Source organism: Electrona antarctica (genome assembly GCF_951216825.1).
Source record: "Electrona antarctica genome assembly, chromosome: 6".
Classification (NCBI taxonomy): Eukaryota; Metazoa; Chordata; class Actinopteri; order Myctophiformes; family Myctophidae; genus Electrona; species Electrona antarctica.
In genome coordinates this window covers 22,424,300-22,444,103 of record NC_136811.1, presented here as the reverse complement: position 1 = coordinate 22,444,103, position 19,804 = coordinate 22,424,300, and the positions used below count along the sequence as shown (strand labels likewise).

Genomic DNA, 19,804 nt, shown 5'->3' with positions numbered 1-19,804 from the left:
TCATATGACATATTATTAGAAATTGGCCACCTTCATGTATGTCTCTACATGTACATATAAATACCCATATATGTGCCATGTGGACATAAGCTATTATGAGACATATATTTCCTATACAGTATATCCACATGCACATAGCTTGCCCTACTGTATATGAACCTGAATATGGCATGGTGTATATATTCTGCATACTTGCCATATATTGGCATATATGTTCATACATTTAAAATAACCACCATTAGCCTTTTCATGTCACGCACCCCCTAGAGTGGGCGCACGCACCACAGTTTGGGAATCCCTGGCCTAGAATGACACTGACAAATGGATGCTTATGGGTTCATTTGGTTCCATCAGAATGTGTACTGTGTGGACACAGCTGGGACTACATCTAAGGTAATTTCTCCCTCTCATAAGACTAAACTTATCACAAAGGCCAGGAGAGCAATCTCCAAAGAAACCATGTTCAAAGAGGATTCGGGGACTTTCATACTAATGTTAAAAGACCAGAAAAATAACTCATGTTATTCCTCTGAGAAGAAAAATCATGACTGGAAATGGTCCAATAGACCAATACCATACCACTGATAGCAGATATTCATATTCTTAAATAACACATCAAGCAGGAATGGGACAGGGAAAAAGCACAACATCATTCTATGACAGCAAACCAGAGAACAGTGATCTGCTAAGTACTGCTTAATATTGGATCTTTGAAAGTTGTGGGAATAGTGGGAATTGTGGCTGTATGGGTTATCACCCCAGCCTGCATCCTCCGTGAGGAGGAAGCCCAAAAACCTTCGATGAGGCCTTTAGGAGGGGCATTCGAGCCGTAAGTGGAGCCTGCAGTACTACCGTTGCCCAGCGGTGGAGCATGCAGAACCATTGCGGCTCAAGAATCCACCACTCCTGAATGAAGTGTCTGGTGCTGAGAGTCTGGTGCAACGCACAGGTTCCTCGCTATACTCCTGGTGAGAGCAGGAGTGGACCTGGTGAGACGTAGGAGGGGCCCGGACAGGAGGCAACCCACAGAGCCTAGTCCCTCCACATGCCAGAATTGTACCTCTCAGTCCCGGCATAGTAATTCCGGATTGGTTCCAACGGATTGTGCAGGGCCGCACAATCCGTTGGAACCACTCCGGAATTACTATGTCTTTCCCTAGTGGGTCTGATTGATCGAGGGTAGCTACTGGGACGTAAGTCGGGACTTGATCACCCCGGCTGGGTCACCCGAGTGAGGGGTATGATGTTCGCGAGACCCGAAACCCTGATGACCTTGGGATACATCACTGAGGATACGTCTCAGTTGCATCCATGCGATGTATTTTCGTTCGGCATAGTGGCTACAGTTAAAACTCTCTTTGCCAAAGCTCACAGAGGCAGAGTCGAGCAGGACCAATACTGAGTCTGGGAGATTTGTCTTGAGCTCCAGTTATAAGGTATGAATGGACATCAGTGGCAGCCATCAAGGTTGTCTCCTGCCACAGTGCCACTCAGAGGACAACTTACGCAAACCTGCTGAGGGAAATATTTTCTTATGCTGAACTTTCTTTCCTTTTTCACTCACTCGACTGCCAGACATGAACAGATGAGCAAAAGCTATACTGTGACAATCGAACTAACTGTTATCTGTGGTCCACAGATGGCGAGGAAAGCACATGCTACTAACCAGTATCACAAGTAAATACAGGATGAATGTAAGATCTCTCTTTGATTTATCGAAACAAATCTTTACACAATGTCAAAAAACAATTCCCTCTGGCCTAAGTCTGCTCTAATGGATGCATTTATCTAAGCGGGAGATGAGGCCATGTGACATACACAGCAAGAAACACAGCGGTTCCAATCACTCCGTTGGCTTCTGCTCCGAGGATGGAGAGAGTAACAGTGTGGTGTTGAAGTAACGGCCTGTTTAATAAAATAAACGTGTCTTAAGATGAGGAATGAATAATGGAAGCATGCTGATATGACACTTTGAGAAGTCTCGGTTTGAGGCTAAAGTCTTATTGATCATCTGGAGAGATCAATATGGGGCCATGAGCAGAAAGATGCACTGTATTCACCTCTCAGAATCCAAATGCTGAGAGAGCAGAGAAAAGGAAACATGGAAGACAGACACTGCTATAACTAGAACAACACTCAACATTACAGAGACAAAGTTGACTGGAATTGAACTGGAATTATTCATACATACCGTGTACGTGTCTAACAAAACTATGCTTTCTGTGGCTTTTGTTTTGCTTTTTGCTGAGTCAAATCAAACTTTAATGGAATTTACTCACATTTCTTCTGTCTAGGCTGGCCACAAATGTATCCTTTTTAACCACTTAAGCCATATTTCATACTTTGTCATACAACTGAGTCACGTCACGTGGTCGAATATAGACTACCTACAAGCTCACAACACTTCATGTTGCGATGTGTTTTGGGCTTGTAGATGTACTATTTTAAAAATAAATACTATTTTGAAAATGTTTGACCACAAACATAATACTGCACTAAAAAGCATGTAGCACCGAGCTAGCTCTTCACAATAGAAGATGTAATTTACGTCTCTAAACCCTGAACAGCCCTACCTCTTTGACCTCCCACAGTCTCCCGGGGTTCTGCTGCTGTTTGGTCCTGGCCCGACGGGCAGTGCCAGGGGACTGATGGTGGGTGACGGTGACAATGTTACCAGGAGAAGCCCCAGGATGGTGGTGGTGGTGGGGGTGAGGAGGTGGAGGAGGAGGTATCTGGGTGGAGGGTGGAGCAGAAGGAGCGTGTGGATGTGGGGGGCAGCCACAGTTCCGGACCGAGGAGGAGAAGGAAGAGGAGTTGGAGGAGAAGGAAGACGTGCAGGAGGCCGGAAAGAGATGGCAGCAGCCACAGCAGGAGGCTGGGTGAGAGGAAAGGCAGGAGGAGGAGGAGGAGGAGTGGAAGAAGGAGGAAGGGCACTCTGGCCTCAGTGTCGCGAGCTTCTTCCCAGCAGCTCCCACTTCTCCTCCCGGCTCGGCGGCTGCTGTCACACACAAGGACATCTTCTGGCCGAGTACACAGGGCAATACGGGGACCAACGCATGCAGACAGACAGCCAGGGAGGAAGGGAGGCAGGCAAGTATGGAGGGAGGGAGGGAGAGAGACATAAGGGAGGGGAGGGGGGCTGTAATGGCTGCAAAATATGCAAAGAGCGAGGGAGGGGAGAGAGGAATTCTAAGGTAATGTTTAAGATAAGGCAAGAGAGAGAGAGGGAGAGGGCTATACGAGGTGAAGGAAGAGAGACTGAAAGCAAGGGAGAATTGCAGCGTTACAGGGGACAGGGGAGAGAAGAGTAGAGGAGAGGAAGGGAGCGGATGAGAGAGAGGGAGAGTGTCCAGTGAGAGCAGACGCAGCGAGAGCGGAGGTGAGGGGACTGGGGAGAGGAGGAGGGAGCAGCATGCAGCTAGAACATCCTGCTCACAGAGTGCGCACGCACGCACGCACGCACGCACGCACGCACGCACGCACGCACGCACACACGCACGTACGCACGCACGCACGCACGCACGCACGCACGCACGCACGCACGCACGCAGCCAAGGTTTCCGGATTGCATGCATTATGTGCAAAACTCATCTCACTGCAAATGCAGTACTGTAAATCTTGGTACAGTACTTCATCACATTCACATCCCTATGAGCATGGACTTTCATGAAACAAAACAAAAACAACATACATTTTAAAGATTACCTGTAACTTGTCTGTTATAGCAAATAGCAACATATTCTAGAGTTTACCTATTGAAGAATTTATGAGCTCCGGGTTATACTTGTTGTTGCCCCTGATAAGACATTTTGGGCAAAAGAACATAGCAGTTTGGTGTGATGTACAACAAGCCCATTCAACCCGCGGCACACGCACACACGCACGCACGCACGCACGCACGCACGCACGCACACACACACGCACGCACGCACGCACGCACGCACGCACGCACGCACGCAATTGAACATCCCAGCCCCTGAAACTCAATCAAGCCATTTGTCACTCCCAAACATAGATAAAGGTTTTCCATTTCCTCCTCAGAGAGAGTAAACTAAACGTATCACTGTGTCAACTCACACCGACAAAAGAGGCCTTTACTCACTTTAACCTGAAGAGGGTTATAGTATGCCTGAAGGACTTCTCTCAATCTTTCTCGGGTCATGTCAACAAAGGAGCTATTGTGTGAAAAATAACAAGCTAAAGGCCTTATGAGTAACTGGACAGGATTCAGTGTGTTTAAACCAGCATAGGAGCACTGTGCGGAGGACCACAAATGACAAAAATGTGAGCAGAACATGAGCTTACAGTGTTATTTCACACACACACACACACACACACACACACACACACACACACACACACACACACACACACACACACACACACACACACACACACACACACACACACACACACACACACACACACACACACACACACACACACACACACACACACACACACACACACACACACACATATGCTGTGCACTGAAGCCTGCAGAATAACCACACAGTAAAATCCTGTGTTAACTCTAGGATGTTAATAGTTAATTGTTAATCATCTGCACTACTTAATTTATAAGAAGTATACGCAATTAGAGAATGTAAAATAATTGTTATCCTGATCAACGTTTGCCTGGTACCAACATCCATATGGAATTGTGGACAAACCTTATCCAATGAACAATGAAAAAAAGGTGTTCCATGGCTCAAATACATAATGGGCCTTGATATGAAAAAGGTTGAAAAGCACTGGAGTAAACACTAAAGAGATGGCTCCCTGGTTCCTTCCCAGCCACCCACCGTCCCACCCGACAAACACGGCCAGTATTGGTTGAAGCACCCAGCGAAGCCAGAAGCATGGTGGCCGATATGAACCTCCCCTCCATGTAGGGGAGGGGGGGGGGGGGGGGGGGGGGGGGGGTAAGTAACTTTACCCATGCACCACCTCACGGGACTGTCCAGGTCGCGCTGGGTGACAAATATCTCTCAAATATTAAAATGTCCCTGTTTTAAAATTCACTACCAAATTGTCTTCAATAATTGTTCCATATCCTGATGAAAACACAGCGTGAAAAAAAAATATACAAACTCAAAACAAAGTCAAAGAAGTTGTCAGAAGTAGCGAAAGCATCATACCCGTGTGTGTGTGTGTGTGTGTGTGTGAGACCTGAATGCAACCCCAATCTGTGTGTGTGCGTGCGTGCGTGCGTGCGTGCGTGCGTGCGTGCGTGCGTGCGTGCGTGCGTCAATAGGTCGTACTCAGACATACAGACATACACGCACACTCCGTCACTCATGGGAGCGGTTAGCACCTCTCCAAAAACAGATGTACAAGCTCACAATGGCTCCTTTTGGGGCCTCAAATGGGAACCGGTTCAGTTCTTTTTGGTTTTTAGTCCATGAGCCAGAGCATTAAACTTCCCCAATTGAGTACTTACACGAAGACAATGATTTATTGTAATACACATTTTACATTTTTAAATATGCAAATGAGGCATTATGTAGGAAAATATGCAAAATAATCGAAAATATGAAAAAGCTACTACTGTGGAAGGGTTATCATGTATTAATTTACTTGTATTGATCCTATAAACAATTTAATATAGGGTATAGTTTTCCCACCAATTTTGGAGCTCTGGCTCATGGACTAAAAACCAAAAAGAACTGAACCGGTTCCCATTGGGAACCAACCGGTGGAAAAGGGGTCAGTGTGTTGCATTACGACACGTGCTTTGGAGCTTGTTGTTGCCTATAGACATTTTTTAAATTGGATTCAAGTGATTATGAGTACCGGTTTGAATTTTTCACCCTACTTCTTGTATGCCCCATCAGTTGCAGTTGTACAATGTCAGTAGTTTAAGCGCTCTGCTTGGGCAGAATACAGAGCAGCAAGGCAGCCGTATGAGATAGGATGAGAGGGCTCTTGCGGTAATGAGCATCTGGGCCATAGATTGGATGGGTGTGTTCAGAAAACAAATCTATGGGCACACGCACAGCCAGACATTTCTCTGGATGTTTTATGCACTTGTATCTCAGCGAAGATGGATATCTATAAATCCTGAATTTCAGTGTAACATTAAGATTTCCCTGGTAAAATGTGAATTAGCACTGTGTGTGTGTGTGTGTGTGTGTGTGTGTGTGTGTGTGTGTGTGTGTGTGTGTGTGTGTGTGTGTGTGTGTGTGTGTGTGTGTGTGTGTGTGTGTGTGTGTGCGCATGCGTGCGTGTGTACAGTATATACCTTAGCACTGCTGTCAGAGTGGCGTCTGGAACACAGCTGTAGCTGAGTCATCCATAATTGCTGCTCTTGAGCATCTAATGCTGAGAGGGAGAAGAAGAAAGCCTGATTTATTAATACTTTACCGTACGATGGTGTTGCACACCAAAAAACAGCAGATCTACAAGCACAGAACACGTCACTCGTCACATTATCAGCTTTATAGATCAGCTATTTTCGGTGTGCCCCCAAGTAGCTATAAAACACAGTGACACAATATCAATATCCATAACTCCAACTGTACAGGGAACCATCAATACCTGACCCAGGAAGTAATTTATGCATCAGGAAGTAGTGTCAGATAATTGTCTGTGGATTTATTGTACATTGATAGTTTGATTTCCATCACAAGGCCAGGTGGGACCTCTCAAATTCTCAAATTGACATGATATCAACATGATATACATGATGGAGCCTACACTATATGTATTGTGCTGTTGTGGACAAAATGGTGCAGTTTGACCTTGAAAATTATCATCATATTTTATGCATGGACCCCACGGGGACATCTGACTGCTGCTTTGACCTGCCCCTGACTAATGGTTAATCTATACTCAGTGGTATGATGTGTCGCTCGCCAGAAATAGACGATCTACAATCTCACTATGCCATCGATACCGCAATATAACAGTATAACAGTATAAACCGGGCTTAAGTTAACATACGGTGGCGAGCCATAATCTTTACAACCATCTGAGTTAAATGTAGATGTACAGCCTGCTTTTTGGAGGGCTTAAGGAGATCATAGTAGTATATGATTATGAATGATACATGCCTGTCAATTCCCTTAACTTTCACTGTGCTAAAGAATTCTGCTGGAATGCAGCATAAACTAAAATTTGCTTTTCCAAAATATTTATATAAAATATTATAAGCCTGGAACCAAGCCATCCAGGCTCCTGGTGAATCATGGCCATAAGATATGCATTCCTGCATTCTGTTTGCCTTCATGTCAGCCAGAGTTACTCTGCTCCTGAAGAAACTAACTCTCAACCCTGCAGTGTTGAGAAGAACAATAGACTTGATACAGTAAGGTTAACCACCAGCTTCTCATGGACACACCCTTTCTTGGCATCACAGGGAAACCACTGAAGTGGATCTCTCTTCCTACCTGAGGAGTTGATCATCACTTCAAACTCTCCTGTTACTCTGGATCACCATCCTGGGAGTGATCCTGGACAATCAGCTGTCCTTCAAGGCTAAGTGATCACTCACTATAGGTTTGCATTAAACAACTTCTGGTGGATCAGGCCCTCCCTTACAAAGGATTTTACCCTGATCCTAGATTGATGACTCAAACAGAAACAAAAATGGAGGGGGGGTGGGGGGGAGTAATACTTTCTGATTGTGTGACCACAGAGGTCACCTGCTTTCCTGGGTCCTCCTACTGTCTGAGAGGTGCAATCTCCATGTCTGACAGATCTCATTTCACACCGTTTCATCTCTCTCTCTCTCTCTCTCTCTCTCTCTCTCTCTCTCTCTCTCTCTCTCTCTCTCTCTCTCTCTCTCTCTCTCTCTCTGAACTCTAGAGAGGGGTAAACAGTTTCGCTGATGGCTTTTGTGATAAGACTGACACTTTAAATTCACACTTTGCTCTCTCTGTCACTTTCTTTCATTTCTTGGCCACCCTCCATTGAGCATCCACTCACTGCTTATCAGCAAACAACTCATCTAGAGCCAGACCAGGACACAGTGCTCATGTTAAATGACCTAGCAAGGATTATGCGAATACATTCCTTCTCAAACAAAGGTAATGCAAGTCATGACTTATCAGAGGTTTGATTGATTGAATACTTTATTAGCAGTTTGAGAGAGTACAATAAAAAAATAAATAATAATAATAATGATAATATTAATAATGATAATAATAATATTATAATAACTAGAAAATGTGCCCCTCGGGTGCTATAATAGGCCAATGTGAAAAGGGTGCCATTTGTTGGCAATTGGATGATTTGAGGCATTTTGTTCCAAAAATCCACCTGTTGGTGGTGCTATAACAGGCCAATGTGAAAAGGGTGGGATATATTCCTCAGCCTAGTAGGAAAGTCTGTGAAAGATTTCACGTAAATTGCACGCTGCGTTCATGATTTGAGGCTTTTTGTTTCAAAATGGCCTATCCTGCAAACTTTGAAAGCCAATGTTAGCCAATTATGATGGAATATGAAATATTGGGCAGATCCGGCTTGAACACATCACTATAGAGTGATCACTATAGTGTAATGATTTGCGGGATTTTTCGACAGAATCTGGAGGATTAATATCAACACACACACAAAAGCCCGGGGGCTTGTTTCCATTGTACCACAATGGTGCAATCACTTCAAAAAAAATTCACAGGAAAACATGTAAATGTGTGCCAGTTCCCTGAAAGCCAGTAATAAAGTACATTTTTGGAGCTTCAAACAGTGTGTTGTTGCACATCTCCAAACTACCTACCAGTTAGTGATAGTGTGTGTACTGTATGCACTGTTTCAACCTGGAGGTTGCTCTCACTGCGTAGATTTGCTGACAACACCTTCTACCCTCATTTCCACTCGATACTGTTGGCATGCAAAACCATGTGAAAACCATGTGAGACACACAGCCGCACTACTACATCAGCTATCACTTCTGACCTGATCAAAAAAGATCATTCTGGAAAGTTCTCCCTCACTCTACAGACAGCTGCTGACAGGAGTTACACTATGCTGACAGCAGGGCCTTTTCCCCATCAGTGAGCAACATTGAAACCTCAACTTCAAACAATAATGTGATACTGAGATGCTGGGGTGCTATGGGGTTCCCATAGCAACAGGGAGGTGGGAGTCTCAGAAGAAGTTATTCCCCCTACAGAACTCTTTGTCAATACAATAAGAGATATTACTTTAGCATCCAATGCCTTTTGCTAATGAACCATGGTTGCTCTGTTCTCTCTGAATGGGTTACCTGTTGTTCCCTAAAAGACAATGTAAGATGAACAAAAAGAGTAAAAAGACTAATGAGCTGCAGTAAGGTATAGCCCCTTGACTTCTCTCCAGTATGCATACTTTATATTACAGGATGCCCTAGGGGTCATCAGTGGCAGCACAGAGCACCTTGGCCCAGGCTTTAAGAACAAGGCTATTCAAAACATTTCAGTCCCCTCACCCCTCGCTCCATCACCCTCTGTGTCCTCGTTATACCCCACCCGATAAATGTGTGTGTGTGTGTGTGTGTGTGTGTGTGTGTGTGTGTGTGTGTGTGTGTGTGTGTGAGCGTGCGAGCATGCGTGCGTTGGGGGACAGTTGGTGGGCTTTAAAAAAGAATAGCTAATAAGCTGGACATACAGTAGCTGCCAGTCAGAGTGGGAATGTGACACACGCCTCCCAAAGGCGTGTGTCTAATCGATAAATGTCTAATCGATAAATGTCCTCTTATTAAAATGGAAACGGAGGATTGTTTTCATACCTCTGAGTTTGTAGAAGTCTCCATTGGCGGAGTGGATGGTAAACATGTGAGGGAACTCGTCGCTGGAAACCACAGAGGCTCCGAGAAGAGACATGGACCCTCGCGGAGGCCTCTGGCTGCTGCTACTGTGGGCATTTAGATAATACTGCAGCTGACTCACTTCTGGATCTAGTACAAAAAATCTGCAGGAGATAGAAGCAGAAAAAAGTAAGAAACTAAACTCAAAATGAATCCATCAGGGCCTACATTTCAGAAATTACAGAAATCTTTGCTTTGTATTCTAACACAATACATCATAGCGTAGAAGGAAGGAAGGAAGGCACTGGATCAAACTCAGACAATTAAAGGACCTATAACATAAAATTCAACTTTTTCAATTTATTTTGTGTTTTTGGGGCTCCCATATGTGTTTTCTATCCCCACAAATAACCAATTTTGAACAATCAGGCTTTCATATCATATGGGTGCTTTAATGATTTAACTGATTTTGGCCTCATCGTGATGTCATCAATGTCACCCTACTTTGTATAATTCTTCTTCAGTCTTCAGTTCCAAATTTGCATTTCCACTTTGTTTACAATGTCCACCATTGTTGATTTTCCAAGCTGGCATGGAATGGAAACAAGCCTGGGTTTATCTAGCATCAGTATTATAATGACTCAAATATTAAATAATCTGCATATCAGCACCCCCACCACCTCAGGACATTGTGGTACTGCAGCTAAAACTGCTTTCAAAGTCCAGAAAGAAATGACAAGGACTGGTTATATCAGAGTGGTGATTGAGGCTTAAACCATTAGAAATAACTTTGAGGGACATAGAAAATATGATATTAAATATTAAAAGCCGTTTTAAAATGCATGTTATTTGTGCTTTAAAGCCGTTCTATTCCCAGGGTGCAGGCAAACAGAGTGACAACGTTTCCATGTCAATACATCTTCGTCGGGTCATGATACAATACCTCAGGTGAGGTGAGGCTACAACCCTACATGATACAATCTTAGTGTTAATTTAACTCTGCTCACACCACACAATTGTGGGGATGTGTTCATTGATGTACTTGCGTATATACTTGACGGGGTCCCCCTGGGGTCTATAAGAGGCCTGCCCATTTTTCGCTCAACACTAAATCTCTTTGCCAAAAGTAGCCTGGGCGCATTGCGTCGCAGGCTTGTGCCATTGTAGATCTGCTATTTTTGCAGATTGTGAAATATCAAAAGGAGTGTAGGAGACGCGCACGCACGCACGCACGCACACACACGCACACACGCACACACACACACACACACACACACACACACACACACACACACACACACACTATAGCTCAGTCAGCATTCTCTTCTTCCCCTGATGAAAGCGGGAACAAATCTTATTTCATCCCACATTGGAGCTCGTATGCAAGCAGCTGAGGGCTGAGTGATTTTACCCTGGGGTCTTTAATATGGTCACGTAGCAGCATCTGCACCACACTGATGAGAGCCGCTGATGGAGGTATGGATGGAGAGAGGGGTAGGAGGAGGAGGAGAGGGATGTAGGGAGGAGGGAGGAGGGAGAAATAAGAGGGGTGGATGTCAAAACAGAGAGGGAGGCAAGAAAGAAAGAACAAAGAGAGATATGAAAGCAGAAATGGGAGCAACAGAGACACAGACAACGATCAAGAGAGAGAACACAAAACAACATGTGGAAGAAGGAAGAAAACTATAATGAGATGAGACTAGAAACCACAATGAATAATTCAAATCTCAGTTTTTATGAAACCATCTGTTGTCTCTCGTCTGTCACTGTTCCCATGTGGCATTAGAATGTGTTGTTTGTATATGATGAGAAGCCTCTGACTTCTTTCAAAGAGTGTAATAGACAGTAATATCCCCAGTGTTCATTTATCCATTTGTAACTCAACAAATGTAAGCAAAGGGACGTGGTTCCATTTGGTTACAAATGATATTATTGCCTAACAACGACATCATTGATGAAATCACTGGTAGGCACCAGGTTTCAGATTTATAATTTAGCATGCTACCTTTCCAGGAAGACAAAGGCTGTATTTCCATTGATGATGTCACTGGTACGCAGCTTTCCGAACTGTCCACAGATGCAGAGCGAATAGATAAAATGGTGCCATAGCATAATGAGCAGTAGTGAAGTTGTGTGTGTGTGTGTGTGTGTGTGTGTGTGTGTGTGTGTGTGTGTGTGTGTGTGTGTGTGTGTGTGTGTGTGTGTGTGTGTGTGTGTGTGTGTGTGTGTGTGTGTGTGCAAGAAAACAGCTGCTTTCTGTCACTTTGTCCTATTGATAGATATATTACAGTACATGTCAGCTGGTACTCTACAGTCGTCTCCATCACAAATTGCATAGCCATTAGCGGTGAGAGGGCTACTTTCAAAATATAATCTGGTACAAAATCTGTTTTACTTCTCATAACTTTGGAATTATGTGGCCTCCAGAATCCACTGAATATCAAGTTAAATGAATTGTATTGTAATTGTAATCATCGTCAATAACCATTAGCTGCAAGTGCTATATATATCTCAATAATCTAGTTTTAATCTGTTATTCTGTGCCCTATATGCAGTGGTCTATATAATGTATTCAGTCGATAATAGCGTTGTAAAGCTGCAGAATGAGGTGTAACCTTGCCTGAGGAATTGCATTTGCTTCTGAACAAATGAGCAGATTTCACTTCTAGCTCTGTAGTGGTTTTTAAGGAATACAGAAGAACAAATGATTTATAAGGTGTGACAGTCTCCATTTGATTTATAGAATGATAATTACAATGTTGAAGAGATGAGGATGTGTGCGTGCGTGCGTGCGTGCGTGCGTGCGTGCGTGCGTGGTGCATGTATTCACTGAAGGATACCCTATTCTGGAGGTAATTTTCCAAAATAGCTGATCTACAGGCTCACATGGGTGCCATCTTCACTTTCCGGAAGATATTTATTTTTGTCAAGCGAAAACAGGAGGGGGAGCTTTTGAGACTCCTTAACTTGATTGATTGATTGAAGTATTTATTAACACAACTCAATACAAAAACTGTTGGAACTGTGGAAATAAAGCATTACACTTGTTTACAATAGGGTCCACCATTTTCAATTCATCATAATATTCAGAGATGTACAAATATACACTTCTATATAGCCAAAAACAGGAAATCATCACAAAGGAGGTAAAAAGGGAAGAAAACATATCCAGTGAGGGGAAAAAGGGGTGGGTGGGGATTCAGATTTTACGGGGCCAGTTTCGAATTGCAGCCGTCCGTAGGTGCCCTTTGAGAGCGGTTTTGAAGGAGTCAAGGGATTCACATGTCTTAATGACTGTTGGTAGGGCGTTCCACATTTTGGTGGCATAGGAGCGAAATGAATTTAGTCCCTTGTTTGTGCCGAATCTGGGTTGCACATGGTTTGTTGAACTTCCTCTGGTGTTGTGGGTATGGACTTCGTTGACATTAAGGAAGTATTTAGAATCTTGTGGACCAGACCCATTGCAAGATGCTGTACTCTGTCATCAACCCTAAGCCATTCCAGCCTGTCAAAGTGGGCAGGGGTGAGGCCCGTAACTTAATCTTTAATAAGTAGTGAAACTGTCTTTAAAACAGAAGACTAATTGTTGTTTGTTTTGGTCTAAGGGAGGCGATAAAGAAAAGGCCATTGCCTGTGGTTTAAGGTTGATCCTGTGCTAGAAGAAAGGCCATAGTCACTCAAATCAATAAGGTTCATCCTCTGGGAGCATTGATGTACTTGTGATTTGATATTAGGTAGACATCAAGCCTAGCATCTGTCCAAATAAAATACAGGCACTATCTACTGAAGATAACATAGCATCTGTGGATGCAATCAATACACATTTGATGCTAAAAAAACGTATTATCAATTAAAACCGCTTGGTGCTTTAGATGAGTATACTCGTTTTAAGGCGGTTTATATCGATATGAGAAAGCCTCGCTAAAAGTCAACTTTTAGAATTGGCCCAGTTGCTAAGGACACGCCCGCCCTGTTTGGGACTGCGCGTGCACCCATTTACTTATGTTTTAATGGCCAACTTTGAACGCTGTTTTATCGGAAACTACAGCGCTGTCCGTGGTGATGATCAGATCCGTGAGATTCAGGTCTCATTTCAGAGTTTTCGATGCATCGTTATTACAATATTAACGTTTCTGGAGAAAGATGCTTGCTTGATGAAAGATTGCTTCATGCATTTTAGCTAGCGAAAAAACAGAAGTCATAGTAAGATCTCCCTGTGTGGCCAAAAGTGTTAGTGTTATCACTTTTGGTGTTATCACAAAAGAGTTATCACTTTTGGCCACATGGTGGGCGGTGGCAGTTAAAAAAATGCAAACAGCATACTATTATTAATATGGTCATCCTTCGAGCCGAGGCATTAGCTAGGCTAAAAGCAAATGTCTTCAACCTGTAAATAACTATTTGCTTACAGAGCACACACAGCTTTATATTCTTTTTTTCTCTTTTTTACCGATTTACTTTTTCTCAACTTGAATTATACCCTGCTATTGTAGTTTGTTTATTGCTACCACAGTCACATGGAACATGTCAAACCAACATCTCGCTGCACACACTGTGACAATTAAAACCTCTTTGAAATACGTGTAACATGAAATGTAACCATCTCACCATTCTAACTAATACTGCAACTAATCAACTGCATAAACACACCTCTCTCTCACACACACACACACACACACACACACACACACACACACACACACACACACACACACACACACACACACACACACACACACACACACACACACACACACACACACACACACACACACACACACACACACACACACACACACACACACACACACACACACACACACACACACACACACACTCACAGTTTCCCTCACTGTCATAAACCAGTGTTTTCTTATGGCTTGTAATCATGACTCAGAGGTGCTTCCCATCCACTTGAAGCCTCTGCAGCCTCACAAACACTGTGCTGCTGCTGGGCCATAAAGCACTGTCTTCATCTGTCATCTGTGAGAGAAGTGTCTGGGATATCATTAGACCTTATAGCTCTCACTAGCTCCTAATCTATCACTCAAGGTTGCAGTGTAGAACGCCAGCAGCTCTCTTGCTGGAACAGGGAGACTTGAGATTGGAATATTCATTCAGATAGGGACAGCAAAGGAAAGAGGAGGGCATGTGTGTGTGTGTGTGTGTGTGTGTGTGTGTGTGTGTGGGGGGGGGGGGGGTAAAGGACAGTAAAGGTGAGAATAAGAGAAATTTGAATGAGGGCACACAATTTGCAATTGAGCTTATGGACTGCAAGAGAGGTATAGAGAGTGGTACGGATCATTTTTAAGAAAGATGTAATTTTATGATGAGCTAAAGTTATCATGTATTGTGAATTTGTGAGGTGCCAGAGCTGTTCTCATCCTAATATGGGAAAGTGGCAGAGAAAAGGCCCTCACCTGTGGTCTATAAGACCTGATAATTAGCTCCCACTTGGTCAATCCAGCGCTATAAATACTATTTCTATTACCCACATTAATCATGGTGTCCCTATTCTGGGCATGTCATTATAGGTGAAAAAATGCCTAACATTTTAAAATGTTCAAAATAGTGAATCTACTACAAGATCTGTTATTTTTGCAATGTTTAACATAGATTTTAAGTGGTTAACAGCTACCTCAATGTAGGTCACAGTGAAAATGTTTTCACAAGAGGTTTCCTCAAAGTCATCCATTCTTTGGGGAAAACGTACTGTACAGTATGTAATTGAATGGTACAGTATACATTTGAGCAAAGATTTAATTACTAGAAGTACAAAATATATCTGGTCTGAATATGAACATTCATGGTTGAGGACCAAGCTGGGATTTTGCAGTTATGAGTAGCATGGACACGGCACTTCTCTACACATGGACGTTTATGTTCTCACAGTAATTAAAAAAATAACATCATTACAGGGTGCCATTGACATTATGAATCCAAATTCCCCTTTATAGTGGAATTATACTACAGCATTGGTGACATCCTCTTACAACTACTGTATGAAGCTAGTTGTGTGACACAAATGCTGGACCAGCTGGACCAATTTGAACCAATTTAGCATGAACCAAATCCATCTGAAATGCAAAAGTATTTTTACCTCTCACTCTCGACATGAACTGGTTTTGGTATCCTAGATAATGTGCTCAATCCCAGTTTATTAACTTTAACTTTATACCCCACCGAGGCAAGTTACACAGCAGGTCTAGCCGAAATTAATTTTATTTCATTAATCAGGGACTCATATTTGACAGTAATACATGGTCCGGCTCCAATTCCAGCGATTTGGCTGTCAAACGGTTTGTCAGAACAAGTACGAACCAAATCCCCTCTGACAGACTAGGAACAACAATAAAGTTGCAATCACTGTGCTGATACAAACATGCCACAGTCGCTTCACCGCACAGTCAATCTCCTGCCTCAGTTCACCCTGACAGAATAGAAAATGAAAATAAAGATGGGAGTGCATGGGGAGGGTGGGGGTGGCTGTTGGGACACTGCAAAAAAACAAAACAAAAACATTATACTGTTATAATGTTTTGATAATAGTTCCAAATATTCATTCTGTGGTTGATCTTAAACACACACATTCTCACACATCTGCGTTTACTGTACTTTGTTTAATAATTTATAATCTGTTCAATAAAAACCTATTTGACAAAAAAAGAATTGTACACTCGTTATATGGAGCAGCAACTCTACATCTGACCTCAAACCTCACACCTCACACTTAGATCTCCATAAATCCATATATGGAGCTGATCTGTTCAGACATTCCATATGTTGATCCTTCCCCACCCGTCCTTCCTCTTCGATGTCTCCCTTTTGACTGATACCTGTCCATTCAAACTCTAGACGTGCCCACCACAAAGTTATTAGTGCAGCCACGCCTGGCTGCCGGCGAAAACTAGAGTTCTCAACAGCCCCAAAAATTAAGGCCGGCCCTACCTGGGCCCTCATCAAACCCTGTAGACTCAAGACACTGCCCCCACTGCCACCCTTAGATCTCCATATATGGAGCTGACCTGTTCTGACCTTCCATATGTTGATCTGACCTCATCAAACCCTGTACACTGAAGACATGCTCCATATATGGCCAGTACAGAAGTCATTCCATGTGACCCCCCATGCCAAAGCGCCAGCGCTCACCCAGCAGTCTGCCGTCACCCAGGCGGATGCGGGGCCATTGAGGATTTCACTGTGTAAAAGCTGTGTGTGTGTGTGTGTGTGTGTGTGTGTGTGTGTGTGTGTGTGTGTGTGTGTGTGTGTGTGTGTGTGTGTGTGTTGGGTGGACCATCATGGTTAAAGAAGACTATAGCTCACACTGTTGGCCTGTGATCATGGAGCTCATTACACGTTCGACTGCTCTGCCTATCGATCCACTGGGAAAGAGAGGAAGAGGAAGAAGAGGAGAGAGAGAGAGAGAGAGAGAGAGAGAGACACACACACACACAGAGAGAGATAGAGGGGTGGGGGACCGGAGGAAGGGAGCAGTGGGATCTGTGGGAGGGAGTGCACAGTGCACACTGCAATCTTGAGTGTTAATTTAATTCTAAAAGTGTACGCATGGACCTGAAAAAGGTCTCTCAGGTCCATTCAGAGTTACCGTAACACTCAGGATTTTACTGTGGCGGGGCTTTCCTGGTATACTGGATGACTCATTCGGGGTTTCAGAGTCTTACACTAGCTAGGATCCCCACCCCCACATCTACACTGATCTAAAGCACTGTTTCCCAAACAGTGGGTCGGGACCCATCTGTGGGTGACGGACACATTTTTATGGGTCCCTTTATTTATTTTTTCGTTTCCCACATTTTGTTTTTAATTAGGCCTATTATTATTTCAAAACATTTTTCAAAAAAACATTCCCAAAAGAAGCAAACATTTTCATTAATCAAAAACAAAAATGCAATGATTTTTTTTCACTAATTTCATGAACTAAGTGACATGCTGTGCGATTGTAGATAGATCTGCTAATTTCAGTAGGCCTAGTTTGGGTCCCTCGACCTGAAAAGTTTGGGAACCAGTGATCTAAAGCACCAATAGGCCTATATACCGTCCACAGAGTGGGTGACCAAATGAATCCATCCATGGATGGACAACAGCTCGATGGACGGACGCACAGACGGACAAATCTACTGACCAACTGTACTAAATACAGTAGATTTACTTTTCTTGGTCACGCACCACCATGGGACAAAAGTGAACTTGAAGCTACATTGATATTGTTACTTTCCCTGCATATAATTAAGTTTTCTCTTTTTTGTCTAAGTAACAACAGTGTACTGCTACTTCCTGCTTGAGAGGGGGATATATGTATACATTCAGAAAACCATGTTAAATAGCACTGTAATGTTGATATAATCCACATTGGATCCTAAATGCTCAAATTCCCATGAATTACTCTGAATTTGTGTCATTGCATAAAAGCCTTATTTATTCACACTCATTTATAAATGTAACACATGCTGATGTGTCAGTAAATGTGTTTTATTGTACAAGACTATGACAAAACAGACATTAACGAATTAATGAATTAAGGATTAATGAATGAATTAATTCCTCTCCTTAAATACAGCTAAATCCCCAGTGTTAATTTATCCACTGAAACTCAGACATTTCTACATTCAGAGTTCAAATTAACTCTGAATAGTCTACGGTAAGGATAAGGCATAAAAGGAAGTGACTTCAAAGTGTTAAAAATAATAATAATACAAAAGAAAATAACTTTATTGAACCCCATGGAACCTACCTGGTCTGCCAGCCTTGGAGCATGTTGGTGTATTTGCTCAGGACTCCTTCCAGATGCCGCTTACTGCGGACTTGGTGCTGCTGCTGTGTGGGGCTCGAACCTACGCTGCCACTGCCTCCTCCAGCCCTGGTGCTCACCCTCCGGTAACCACCTGCAGCCGCCGGGCTGCCTGTGGAGTCTGGAGCCGGACTCTGATGTGACAGCGCGCCGTGCAGGTTCCCGTGACGGCTTGAGCGATTCATATCTCGATTATCTTTATCAGATCTTCAGTGACAAACACAATATTAGGGCAAGCTAATGGAAGACGACGATTCCAAGTATCAGTGTTCAATGCAGATCTTCAGCAGTAGCCTAGTGGTGCAGCATTGGGGACATTTACCACCACGTACTGACAAGAAAGAATCTGGTCTGTGACTCACTGCCTGCCCGGCTGGCACTGGCAGAGATTGTAGGTTTTCAGGCTACCGCTTGGTGCTGCGTGCTGGAGTGACAGACCGAGGGATATTCCTACTCGGACTCTTCCTTTGCTCTCTTCCTTTGCTGCGTCTCTCTCTCTCTCTCTCTCTCTCTAGTCTCTACTTTCTCTCTGACGTTATTCTCTACTTTCTCTCAGTGACGTTATTGCGTTTTTGTTTTGGAAATCCCGGGATGGTCACTCCCCCCACACACTCAGGGAGGGGAAAAATACACCCCCTCATAGCAGCAGGCAGCCAGAAGGAATGCAGTAGAAATACTGTAGAATAGATAGTAGATTCTATCATCGTGTGGTCTGTATAGCAGAATGTGTCTCGACTCCTGTCCCAAATGTGTATCTCCTTTAAAGGTGTAGTGAAATGAAAAATACGTTTTTCACACTTTTAGACCATCTCCGAACAAAGAACAGAACAAATGCATCAGTTCACACAGTCACACTCGCAGGCTCATTAAGCTCCACCAATTAGCCAAAACAGTAACACCTGCAGTTAAATTAACTGAAGTAAAAAGGAAGAAAATAAAGGAAAAACTATGGTCTTTGTCGTTTAGTCCACATTGCTGATGACACAGGCCAGGCGCTTTGTTTTGTAATAATAGTAATATTATTATTAATAATATGATACTAAATGGTGTGTGTGTGTGTGTGTGTGTGTGTGTGTGTGTGTGTGTGTGTGTGTGTGTGTGTGTGTGTGTGTGTGTGTGGATAGATAGATAGATAGATAGATAGATAGATAGATAGATAGATAGATATAACTAATTACGCAGGCCCCAAACAGGTTACATAATTCTGTGGTACAACCAGGGTACAACCTTAGATAGACGTTGTACCCTCATGTGTGAATGGAAATAAT

General features: G+C 43.3%; 1 protein-coding gene across 3 annotated transcripts in view; it reads right to left on the bottom strand.

The window, feature by feature from the left end:
- osbpl10b (oxysterol binding protein-like 10b) overlaps positions 1–19,340 on the bottom strand; it is a 76,773-nt gene extending 57,433 nt beyond the window's left edge. For all 3 annotated transcript variants that reach the window (XM_079503465.1, XM_079503466.1, XM_079503467.1), the window contains exons 1-3: positions 18,480–19,340; positions 9,710–9,891; positions 6,245–6,324 (exon numbers count right to left, since the gene is read on the bottom strand). In XM_079503465.1, coding sequence (XP_079359591.1) covers positions 6,245–6,324; positions 9,710–9,891; positions 18,480–18,721 — 504 coding nt within the window. In that variant the 5' untranslated portion in view covers positions 18,722–19,340. The remainder of the gene's footprint in view (positions 1–6,244; positions 6,325–9,709; positions 9,892–18,479) is intronic.
- Between the last annotated feature and the right edge of the window lie 464 nt (positions 19,341–19,804).